This window comes from Oncorhynchus masou, chromosome 27 (genome assembly GCF_036934945.1).
Source record: "Oncorhynchus masou masou isolate Uvic2021 chromosome 27, UVic_Omas_1.1, whole genome shotgun sequence".
Classification (NCBI taxonomy): domain Eukaryota; kingdom Metazoa; phylum Chordata; class Actinopteri; order Salmoniformes; family Salmonidae; genus Oncorhynchus; species Oncorhynchus masou.
The window spans coordinates 45325003-45338024 of NC_088238.1; the positions used below are offsets into that span (position 1 = coordinate 45325003).

The 13022-nt window shown below is 42.7% G+C and overlaps 1 protein-coding gene and 1 pseudogene across 1 annotated transcript in view; both read left to right on the top strand.

The window, feature by feature from the left end:
* The window catches only part of LOC135516276 (uncharacterized), a 75675-nt pseudogene that overhangs the window by 58914 nt on the left and 3739 nt on the right, over positions 1-13022 (top strand).
* LOC135516550 (uncharacterized) overlaps positions 1-13022 on the top strand; it is a 67906-nt gene that overhangs the window by 53669 nt on the left and 1215 nt on the right. Inside the window, exon 4 of the mRNA XM_064940903.1 lies at positions 9817-9832. Within this exon, the coding sequence (XP_064796975.1) occupies positions 9817-9832 (16 nt within the window). The remainder of the gene's footprint in view (positions 1-9816; positions 9833-13022) is intronic.

The window sequence follows — 13022 nt, forward strand, 5'->3', positions numbered from 1 at the left end:
GGCACTACAGATTAAATTTACGAACACACCCGTAGTATAAATCAATTTTAAGTCTTTGGTTGTTCTGTACATGGTCACACACGTGAATCCTTAAAGAGATGGGTGGGGCTAAGGCTTTAGACGGTGTGAACAATGCCTAATGGGTGTGGATAAAGAAGAGCTCTCCAGTAGGTGCACTAAAACAATTAATGGCAGGGTTTCTCAAAAGGGAGGTTTCAAGTTTATCTACTTCCAAAACAGAATTACCTTCCCATTGTTTCTCAAACATGTTATAGCTCTGAGTCTATACTTTTATCTAAAGTTAAAAAAAACACTGTATGTCTCTCTGGCCATACATAGCAAGACCTCCTTCTTTTGCATTCCTATCTTTCCTGTATATGCTATAACCATGCACAGCTGCTACTGCATCGTCAAATTATCTTTGTGTCTTTCAGAGATGGCCAGAAATGGAATGTTTTCTGATGTTAGTAAGTTGTCAATGTCATGAATTTCATTACTAGCCAGATAATGATCATTTTGTGTAAAAAAAAACTTAAGACAGGCCCATTGGGCTAAAGATGGACCAGCCCATCTGACATTTTCCCGAAATGCCAGATGGCCGGTCCGCCCTCGGCTCCTGCCAACAGTAAGAGTTCCTAAGTTAAGTGATCTACATGGTGAAGTCAGAAGAGTGCCCCCTATTGGTTAATCACCACCAATTCCAGCCAATACTTACCCACTCCAGGGGGTCTCCTGACCAATACAATTATTAGATCCAGCCATGCTGGGCATCATCATTGAGATGCCCAGCAAACTTGGAATATATATACTCTAATACAGACTCTTTTTTTCAAAGTTATTACTTTAAAATGAACAAAATATGTTTAACTAACTGGTCTACTGAAATACATTTGATCAATTTTGAGTATTTACAATTGTATATTTTGGGAACCCCTATGATAATGATATAAGTCAGTCTACAATTAAAATATCTTATCGTTCTCTCTCTCAAACCAAATGCAAAAGTGGAAAACCAGTGACTTGTTAATAATCTGTGGTGTATGCAGCTATATGGTTGTTACACCCATTATCATAAATTACATTTGTCTCTCTTATTTGAAGATTCAGTCCTTCCTTAAGTATAGACCTACACACAGAATGGCACATATACATGTACCAGCTCTGGTCCTCTATGGCTTCTGTAAGTTACTCTATCTTCAGTTCAGATTTTAATAGATTTGGTCATTCAAACATGTGTGACTATGTCTCGGTGTGTATGTAGTATATGTGTGCAAAAATGATTTTGTGTGTGAACAATAGCTTTTTATTAAATCACACCAGATATACTGTACATTCCATGAGAATTACACAGAAAGTTATGTTTCTAAATCTGTTTTCTCTCCTTCAGGTTTGACCCCTGTCATCTTGGTTTCCCCACCACCCTCAGTGGTGGTCCATCCTGGGGATAATGTCACCCTACAGTGCACTGATGTCCTTAAAGGACCAGGACACGTTGACTGGTTCAAACAAGTCAACGTTTCAGAGCCTCTGTGCATCGCGTCAATGTACAGCTCTCAGACATATGTCAAGCATCACAATGGTTTTCAGCCCAGCCATGTGGAAATGTTCATTAGCAATAGAATAATCATCCTCAAAATCACAGAGATGGATGTAGCTGATTCTGGTCTGTACTGCTGTGGAATGTACGATCAGTACTTCATCTTCATCAACATGACTTTCCTGATGGTTCAAGGTAATCTTTTCAATTATTTCTCAGCTGTGACTACTGGATGCAATGAAATGTTGTGCTATAGGTATGCAAATAAAAGAGTTGGAAACAAGTTAGCGTTCAATCAACGTTAATGTAGCTGGAATATTAAACTCTATTAAACTCTCCTATTCATCTAAAAGGTTACAAGGATTCTGACAAAGAGCCAGAGCAATGTCCTGAAGGTATGCTTAGTCTGTTATTGTATGGTGAAAATCATTTTAAACATCAATTTTAAGTCATATCTTGGATCTGAGCTAGTAATTGTTAGATTAATGGGGTCTAGTTTAACTGTTGGTCTGGTAGGACAGGATGATGATGGAACCATGTACCTCCTTCCCCTGGTTGTGATCCTGATTGTTGTGACTGCTGTTCCACTGATAGTCGTCCTCATCCTGGTCCTCAAGATCAGACGAGACACGAACAGACACAACACAGGTAGAAGCCCATTTCATGATAATATGCGAAATGTGAACTACACATCAATGTGAACATTTATCCCATGATATACTCCACACTGACAATCAAAAGAAACAGTGTGCTCACTAGAATGGAATGATCCATTAATCCGTTCTCTCGTCTCTCTTTTATATCATATTCAGGACCTGATTCTCAAAGACAACCACAAAATGATCAGGTAAATACTATATTGTTAAATACTCTATTTTCAGTGACATTTTGTAAGCAATTCAGAAACAGAAAATTACAACTTCAGCCACTTTCATGATGTTATACAGAACCAATATCCAGATTCATTGATTTATGCTGCCCTGAATTTCACCTCCAAGAAGCGGAAGATGGAGAGGAGAAGAGAGAAGGAGCTGGACCCCCATGTAGTGTATGTTGCTACAAGATGACAAAGTGGAGGAGGATGGAAGTTTGGTTGGCCATATCTTTGAATAGATTGATTTGCCATATCTTTGAATACAAGTTTAAATCTTGCTACATTGAAGCTGTGTAGTTCTATTAAATGGACTGAAATGGATTTAAATGTAAATCAATCAATCTCTGCAGTGTATGTTTGTTAGTTGTCCCTCAGGGCTACTGTAGCCCTCTCCAACTAAGTTAGAGCTCCATAGTACAGGAGGATGGAACGGGAGGGAAATTGGTTGGCCATATCTTTGAATACATTGATTTGCTATATCTTTGAATACAAGTTTAAATCTTGCTATATTGTATGTGTAGGTAAATTAAATGTTTTGAAACGTAAATCAGAAAATAACTCTGGAGTGTTTGTGAGTTGTACCTCAGGGCCACTGTAGCCCTCTCCAACTCAGTTAGGTCACACAGCTCTGTGGTTCAGGGTGTGGTTAGAGAGGAGTTAGATGTCAAAACACAACTGTTTAATGGTCACAGGGGAATAGTTGCTTCTTTTGACCTCTCTTAACTTAGATCTCTGTTGTGTGTGTTAGTGAATTGGTATTTTTTTATAGGGTGAACCTGAGGGCCAAAGTACCCAGCAGTATTTGTCACTTCTAAAGATAAATAAAGAGTTAAACTTAAATTGCCTTTGTCATGATGTTATTCGTCCCTTAGTATTTCCTCTCGCTGTTGAATCTCTTTTTAATGGGCAAAGCATTTAAGTGGCTGTAAATGAGGGGATGATTTAAGGGGGTTAGACAGTGACACTGACCAACTGTTATTTTCCACTGTGGTGAGCCTTACATGCGTCATCCTCTCTCTCTCCCTCTCTCTCTCTCTCACGCTTTCGTTCTTTCTCTTTCTCTCTCTTTCTCTCTCTTTCTGCTGAAGACAAGCAACCTGCACTACAGGAAGACTGGCATTCAGCTCTCACCACACCTCTCAGTGCATCAAAACCACACGCTCTTTTCACACCTCTCTTCATCCTTTCATCTGGACGATAACTCCGGACCTCTCCCCCTCAGTTAAATGTGCTAAGTACACTCTTTTAAAAAAGTCCTATCTAGAACCTGATAGGGTTATTCGACTGTCCCCATAGGAGAAGCCTTTGGAGAACCCTTTTTGGTTCCAGGTAGATCCCCTTTGGGTTTTATGTTGAACCCTCTTTGAAAAGGGTTTTAGCTGTAACCAAAAAGGGCTATCCTATTTGGACAGCTAAAAAAACACTTTTGGAAACAAACAAGCTAAACAATTTTTTCAGTACCCTGATCTGCACACAATACCCCATAATGACAAAGCAAAAACAGATTTTTATAATTGCTTGCAAATGTATTAGAAATAAATGACTGAAATATCAAATCTATATGCCAAAACACTACAAGCTTGGCACACCTGTATTTGTATAGTGCATTCGGAAAGAATTCAGACCTCTTCCCTTTTTCCACATTTTGTTACGTTACAGCCTTATTCTAAAAAAAAATCCCTCATCAACCTACACACAATACCCCCTAAAGACAAAGCAAAAACAGGTTTTTGAAAATGTTTTCAAATGTAAACAACAGAAATATCTTATTTACACAAGTATTCAGACCATTTGCTCTTGAGCTCAGGTGCATCCTGTTTCCATTGATTATCCTTGAGATGTTTCTAAAAATTGTTTGGATATTCAGAGACTTGTCCCAAAGCCACTCCTGCGTTGTCTTGGCTGTGTGCCTGTTGGAAGGACTCCTTTACTGCCTTTGCAGCAGCTAACAGGGATCAATGGCAAATACAAATACACCCATGTAGACAGGAGTGATCAGTGTGAGAACAGCCCTGATGCTGAGTCTCCTACACAGAGCTGTGTCTACAACCTCCACAAGAGGAACCTCACCCTCTCCGATGTGGGAACTTACTACTTTTGTAATGATCGTCTATGGTGGAAGAAGAGGAGGACCAATGCCCAGCGTGGTAAGTGTCCATATTGATAATTTATTATCATGAACACAAAAACAAGATAACGAGAACGAACAAAACTAAACAGTCCTGTATGGTGAATACACAAAACAGAAAACAATCACCCACACCACACAGGTGGGAAAAGGCTACCTAAGTATGATTCTCAATCAGAGACAACTAACGACACCTGCCTCTGATTGAGAACCATACCAGGCCAAACACAAAAACACCACATAGGAAAAGGTACATAGGCAACCCACCCAACTCACGCCCTGACCATAGTAAAACCAAGACATAACAAAAGAACTAAGGTTAGAACGTGATAGTCCCCCCCTCCCCAAAGGTGCGGACTCCGGCCACAAAATCTGAACCTATAGGGTAGGGTCTGTGTGGGTGTCTGTCCATGGTGGTGGCTCTGGCGCGGGAAGTGGACCCCACTCCACCATAGTTTTTATCCGCCTCTTAACCCGCCTCCGTGGCGCCTTTCGAGCGGCGACCCTGAGAGGCGATTCCGGCAGCACCGGAGTAACGGACGACTCTGGCAGCTCCTGACTGGCGGGCGACTCTGGAAGCTCCGGACAGACGGGCGACTCTGGAAGCTCAGGACAGACGGGAGACTCTGGCAGCTCGGGACAGACGGGCGACTCTGGAAGCTCAGGACAGACGGGAGACTCTGGCAGCTCGGGACAGATGGGCGACTCTGGCAGCTCAGGACAGATGGGCGACTCTGGCAGCTCAGGACAGATGGGCGACACTGGCAGCTCAGGACAGACGGGAGACTCTGACAGCGCTGAGCAGGCGGGAGCACCTGTAGGGAGGAGATGGAGAGACAGCCTGGTGTGGGGGGCTGCCACCGGAGGGCTGGTGCGTGGAGGAGGCACCGGATAGACCAGACCGTGGAGGCGCACTGGAGGTCTCGAGCACCGAGCCTGCCCAACCCTACCTGGCTGAATGCTCCCCGTAGCCAGGCCAGTGCGGTGAGGTGGAATAGACCGCACTGGACTGTGCTGGTGAACCGGGGACACCATGTGTAGGGCTGGTGCCATGTACTCCGGCCCGAGGAGATGCACTGGAGACCAGATGCTTCATGGCATCTGGCTCGATGCCCACTCTAGCCCGGCCGATACGAGGCGCTGCTATGTAACGCACCGGGCTATGCCTGCCAGGTCCACCTCTCTCCACAGTAAGCACAGGGAGTTGGCTCAGGTCTCCTACCTGACTTAGCCACACTCCCCGTGTGCCTCCCCCCAATACATTTTTGGGGCTGCCTCTCGTCCCAGCCACGCTGCCGTGCTGCCTCCTTATACCACCGTCACTCAGCTTTCGCTGCCCAGTGTCCCTTGCCGTCCAGAATCTCCTCCCATGTCCAGGAGTCTTGAGATTTCTGCCGCTGCCCGTTACCACGCTGCTTGGTCCTTGCTTGGTGGGTGATTCTGTAATGCTCGTCTGTGGTGGAAGAAGAGGAGGACCAATGCGTAGCGTGGTAAGTGTCCATATTGATAATTTATTATCATGAATACAAAAACAAGAAAACGAGAACGAACGAAACGAAACAGTCCTGTATGGTGAATACACAAAACAGAAAACAATCACCCACACTGCACAGGTGGGAAAAAGCTACCTAAGTAACAAAATAACTAAGGTCAGAACGTGACAACTGTGCTGGATGTTGAGTGTGGTCACTCTGATGATCCACAGATGAGAATCCTGGTCCTTCTCTCTGTCATAAGAACTGGAGTTCTCCTCCACTGTCTGACCATCAAAGATAGATGTTGATCGACTTTTTGCATTAAATGTTGGAAATTGTATCCCTATGTATTGAAAATGAATATTTATTGAGATTTCTGAGTTGTTCAATATTGCATTTTTTTTTAAATCTAATGACCTGCGACCTCGTTTAAAAAGTTGGATGTCAGTTGAATAAATAGCTCTTCAGAAATCCCTGGGTATGCTTCTTCTTTTAGTACTAATAAATATCCATTTAAACAACTGACTGACTAAAATAGACTTGTTCCTTCTCTTGTGTTCTGTTCAGTATGTCTGTATGTGTGCAGAGGGCTTCTGCAGACCCAACCTACTGATAAATACAAAACCCACCCATGCATACACCCACACAGCGAAATGTTCACAAGTACCAACCTGCACACTGTGGTCTGCTGTGAACACAAAACAAGGCCGTCTCTACGCTTTGGACAGGCCTACATACCCTGTGGTTTTCAGCAGGATGTCTATGTGGTGCCAGTCTGTTTTCTCTCATTCTTTCATTGTTGTTCACAACCATGACAATTAGCAACACAGTCCACTTGTAGCCTGCATCTTGTCACTTACAAGATCATAGGTTTAATTAATTCAAACTACAATCATTTGTTTACTGAGTTAAAAAATTGTATAAATGTATATTAGGCTACAGTGAAGAGGCCTATCCATGAGGTTCTCCCCTACCAAACGCTCAACTAGTAGCCTACACTTGAGTTAGTACATGAATGACAGGGATGAGACGGACTTTCACTCTGTAAGTGTTTCCCCCATATACCCTTACAGTAAAGCTTCACCCATGTTCACCCTTTATACAAAACATTACCAAAGGTATGTGGACATCTGCTCTTTGAAAATCTCATTCCAAAATCATGGGCATTAATATGGAGTAGGTCCCCCCTTTGCTTTGTAACAGCCTCCACTCTTCTGGGAGGATTGTCCACTAGATGTTGGAACATTGCTGCGAGGACCTGCTTTCATTCAGCCACAAGAGATTTAGTGAGGTCGGGCACTGATTTTAAGTGATTAGGCCTGGCTGACAGTCAGCGTTTCAGTTCATCCCAAAAGTGTTCGATGGGGTTGAGATCAGGGCTCTGTGCAGGCCAGTCAAGTTCTTCCACAACGATCTCGACAAACCATTTCTGTATGGACCTCGCTTTGTGCAATTGGGAATTGTCATACTGAAACAGGAAAAGGCCTTCCCCAAACTGTTACCACAAAGTTGGAAGAACAGAATTGTCTAGAATGTTAATATATGTCGTGGCATTAAGATTTCCTTCATTGGAACTAAGGGGTCTAGCCTGAACCATGAAAAACAGCCCAGCCCATAAATCTTCCTACACCAAACTTGACAGTTTTCACTATGCATTCGAGCAGGTTGCGTTCTCCTGGCATCCGCCAAACTCAGATTCGTCCATCGGACTTTCAGATGGTGAAGCGTGATTCATCCCTCCAGGGACTGCGTTTCCACTGCTCCAGAGTCCAATGGCGGTGAACTTTACACCACTCCAGCCAACGCTTGGCATTGCGCATGGTGATCTTAGGCTTGTGTGTGGCTGCTCGGGCCATGGAAACCCATTTCATGAAGCTCCAGAGGAACAGTTCTTGTGCGATCATTGCTTCCAGAGGGAGTTTGGAACTCGGTAGTGAGTATTGCACTCGGCGGTCCCGTTCTATTGCCCATGTTTGTCTATGGAGATTGCCTGGCTGTGTGCTCGATTTTATACACCTGTCAGCAACGGGTGTGGCAGAAATAGTAGAATCCACTAATTTGAAGGGGTGTCCACATACTTGTTTAAATATAGTGTATGTATCTGTAGAATGAAGGACTGCAATTCATGTATCGTTCAATAGGGTGCAGCAGTGTACTATTATGGAAGTCCCCATGACTGCCTCAGCAATAGAGTTGGCAGCAACTTGTAGAAGTTGTCAAAAAGTTGACTAAGATGATGAACAATCATTGAACTCACTTTCCTGTGGAATCTCATGAGTCTAGTAGAAATAGTGGTCCAACAAATTATACAATAGACAATATTATTCTGAAGTCACGTCATCTGGATTTTTGGGGGCATTTTAGACTCTTTTTAAACTCTTTTCTAACCTTAACCTAATTCTCCTGACCTGCCACATTAATACCCCGAACCTGCCATGTCAATTATCTTAACCTGCTGCGTAAGTTCTCCTAACCTGCTACAAAAAAGTATGCAGACCAGTCCTGAGAACAGCCTTGGTTTCCACTAATGCGATACAGCCTCAAACTGGCTTGCCTGCTCTTTCTCTTCACTAATAATGCCAATGTGTTCAGTCTTCAGTGAGTGTGTTCAGTCTTCAGTGTTTTGCTAGCCTATTCATCGAAGATAGGCCCTGCTTTACTGAAGTTGCTAGACACTGCAAGCCAAGAAATTGTGATATACAGCATTCCATTGCGAGTTACAGCTTTTGATTTCCCCATAGATAGGTCTAGTGCATGGATTCAGGTGCCTGACTGTCTGCCTGCCTTCCCTCTCTCTCTGTCCCTCGCTAGTTCGCTATGAAAGATGCCAGCGTTTATGTTCTCAAGCCTAGTTCACATTACCCATAAGAACTCTATTAGGTTGCGCCGGTTGTCATGCATTTAAATGGGAACGTCCACAATGGAGTAGAATTGCAACGCACCCTTGCAGTTGAAGATTCCGTTGCGAGACAGACACGGCATACTTAGAAATGTTCAAACTTTGTGTCGTCTTCAGTCCTGCCAGAGTCCATCGAAGAACAGGAAGTTACCAAACCACAGAAGAAGATGAAAATATGTGGTTTTCGGTGATGGGTTTTATTGGATAGCTGCCAACTTGTAAACATTTACCCATTCCTATAAGTGAGTTATTTTTTCAGTACTAATTTTAAAAAATACACATTGGCCGTTATGCCAATTATATTATATGACTGCTGCCTCCTGTTTAATTTTTTTTGTGATGTAATGATGTTTGTTTTTGATGATAATTATTAGGTAGAGGTTCCTAGCTACTAGTGGTGTCTTTAATCTAGCCTAGCTTTTAGCTAGCTAGCTAGCTGCTCTTCCGTGTAAGCTAGCTCATGGAAAACATGTTTTATTATCACATGAAACAATATATTTTTCCTGTTTTGAATGAAAAGGTCATATTTTGCAATCTCCCAAAATAAATGTGATCTCTGACAAGAGACTTGCGTTAGAAACACTACACTTGTCCGTTCCGTATAGTGGGGCAAGACTCCGTAAAGATGACATAAGGTGTAATGAAATACATCACAATGTGTACAGGCATCAGAAGTACAGTAACTAATCAGTTTCCTCCGTTCCAAAAACACTGAATCTTAGGAGTCGATTGCTTGCGGAAGTCAGGAGTCGAGGAGTCAATTATTTTGGTGTAGACTCTCCACCACTACGTCAAAGTCGTTAACAGTTGGAAAAATCGCAGAGAAAGGCAAGCGAAAGCAGCAAAGTCCTGTATGACAATAATTTGAGAAGTTTAACGAGAAGAAAATACTAACTTTGCAAGGTGGAATTGAGATACCGTAATAGTAGTGAAGGTGCAATGTTTAGCCATCTGAAAGGGACGCACCGTGAAACCCAAAGCGTTGCTGGCAGCAGCAGTGCTGCATTGTGAATGTACATGACATTTGGGAAATTTTTCTTATTGTTTTAATGGAAAACCAATTTAAAAAAAATGCAGTTTAAATGTTAACAATTGTTTTACACATTGATAACATGTTATAAATCTATTTCAGCTTCATAGAATAGCCAGTATCTGACAGGTCAAACTGTCCTCCTCATTGAATCTAATTAACTACTTATGTCAAATAAGTAATCATGAGCCACAGTCACTCAAAATGAAACAGAGCGATATGAAGACAGTAATTTTTGTGTGTAGTTTTTTAATTGAGTTCCAGGAAGTCTTTGCACACAATCCTCATATCATCCATGGAACATGTTTTTTTCTATATGTAAAAATCTTGCCCCCTTTTTCGTGGTATCCAATCTGTAGTAGTTACTGTCTTGTCTCATTGCTGCAACTCCCATACGGACTCGGGAGAGGCGAAGGTCAAGAGTCATGCGTCCTCAGAAACACAACCCAACCAAGCCACACTGCTTCTTGACACAATGCACATCCAACCCAGAAGCCAGCTGCACCAATGTGTCGGAGGAAACACTGTGCACCTGGTGACCTGGTCAGCGTGCACTGCGCCCAGCTCACCATGGGGGTCACTGGTGCGCCGGGCAAGCCCTCCCTAACCCGGACGAGGTCTGGGCCAATTTTGCGCCGCTCCATGGGCCTCCCGGTTGCGACAGAGCTCTGGGCTCGAAGCCAGAAGTAAAGATTCTGGGTTCGATGCAGTGCCTTAGACCACTGCGCCACCCGGGAGGCCCCTCCTCTGAAATGTTTTGTCTTCTTTCAGACGTCTCCATATCATACCACTCACACCCACCTACACACAGAGAACCAGATCACAGGTACACTGCGGTCCGCTCGAAGCAAGATGAGGCCGTATGTACCCTGCTACCTGCACTCTGTGTCTCCTTGTGGTTTTCAGCAGGATGTCTATTTGATGCAAGTTTGTTGTTCTTACAATCTTTAGTTGTTGCCACTGACAATTTGCAGCCGTAAACCTACTCTATGTGTATAGTTATCTGAAATCAGTTCCAAACCACAACGACCTGCTAATGAACTCTGTTTCAACCGTCTGAGTTAACAATCTCAGTCCAGGGGGGAGGGACAAGTTAGTGATGATGTCATGGGAGAATTTTCAGTACATTCGCAATCAGACATCTATTGTTAGGCACAAAGACTACTGCAGGGTCCTCTGGAAGAAGACAGAAAGAGGAGGAACCTCCTTTTGATAGATTCCCTCCTATGAGAACAACATTCACCAGAGAGTGATTGGCTGAGGTTTCCAATCAGTGATGCAGTGGATGTTTCTGTGAATGATAGGGAATGAGACTGCCATGCAATTGATTTGTTTTATCCTGTCATCTAATTAAATGACTTGGTCAAAAGAGTATATGTTATCTTTAGCGGCACTTATGCAATGGAGACAAGATAGTCTACATCAAATGCACCTAAAAAAGTGCCTGCGAGAACACAAATGGTTAACAAATAGAAAATGACATTTTCACAAAGGTCTGACCAGAGAGAATTGGAGAAATACAAACCGCAATTTCTTGCAAGACCATTCAGGAGTCAGGGTACAATACAAGACCAAAGGTTGTCTGAGTGAGGCGTAAACAAAAATGACACGTCCAGTTCGACCAATCACCAATGACCCCATTGTTGAAGTGTTGTACACATGATTAGACTTTTTCCACTCAAGGGTACACCTTCAAAGATGATCGCACCAAATTGTTTTATTTCTCTGCTTGTGTGATGTGTACTACAAGATTTTTTATTGGGTACTGATATTACAGTCGATTTCAGGCAATCCACCTATCATGATAGCATTTCTAAGTATGTGCTGTCTAATATATGTGAGTAGCTAAGCAATTTTTGTTGTAGAAACAATCCCCAGCCATTCGTCTCATATCACCCAATGTTGGAGACACAGTGACTTTGCACTGTTTCTATGAAGGTGACATGGCAGTAACATTCTCCTGGTACAAGCAACCCTTTGGAAATATTCCTTGCGTCATGTCAATTTTTTTTTTTTAAGTATGATAGTGGCGCTACATTCTACCATGAGTTTAAAGGTAACCCTCGCTTCTCAGTGGAAAGAGACGAAGGAAAAAATCACCTAACAATCTCAGACATGGAACTCTCTGATTCAGCCTTCAGCAGACCATGAGACAATTCCTGACAATCCATCTTCAAACAAAATCGTCTGTAGCATTCGATTTGGCCTACAAACTGTTATGGCCTACCCATCTATGGAACGATGAGACTCTCATGAACATGATGGTGTTCTATGTTTTGCTATACGGCCCCCACAAGCGTCTTGGGACTTGTCTGCAGTCGGTACAGCCGATCTGCCAACTTCTGTCTGTAATGTCTGAACAGTTTAGGCTACACACTGATATCGCCCCTCTGAGTTTCACGAAAACATACATGTCGGTTGTATTGCTCTAGACTCGTCTGTGTCTAGAGCATGGAGGTATATATGGAGACTGTTTACTGCCAAAAATAAGGGGTTAAAAAATATATATATTATATCTCTCAGACAGAGGACAGACACTTCAGAACAAACTTCCTTAAGATTTTTTTTTGGGGGGGGAACTATCTGTTGTTCCATGTAGTGAATACGTTATTCAATGTATTTGTATGTGCTAATAGCAATAAAGCCAAGTACAATTTTCAATCAAATAATTGTTTAATATTTTTTGTGGGACACTTCAAGGAGTCTTAAGATGAAAAATCAAATAGCAACATGATCCTTGGTATAACCTTCTTAAAACAAGTCCATTCAGCTTAGTAGAATCCCCCAACCCTTCCCCGGCTTAGACAGGGCTTTAGTAAAAAACTTTAGTAAACTAAAAGAAACGGGTTGTAAATAAATGGACTCTTATGGGTTAAGTATTGTCATAATGAGATCCTATCATTATTCAACAAATGTTAGGTAGGGATGTTTTGGATATTCAAAAGATTTACTGACATCGGCATTGTGCCATGAAGCCGTGAGGCCTGGCGGGATTGTGTTTCAGAGGACACATGGCTCTCGACCTTCGCCTCTTCGCCTTGTACACAAACAGTGTAGAATAATAGCTAAAGGAAATTGA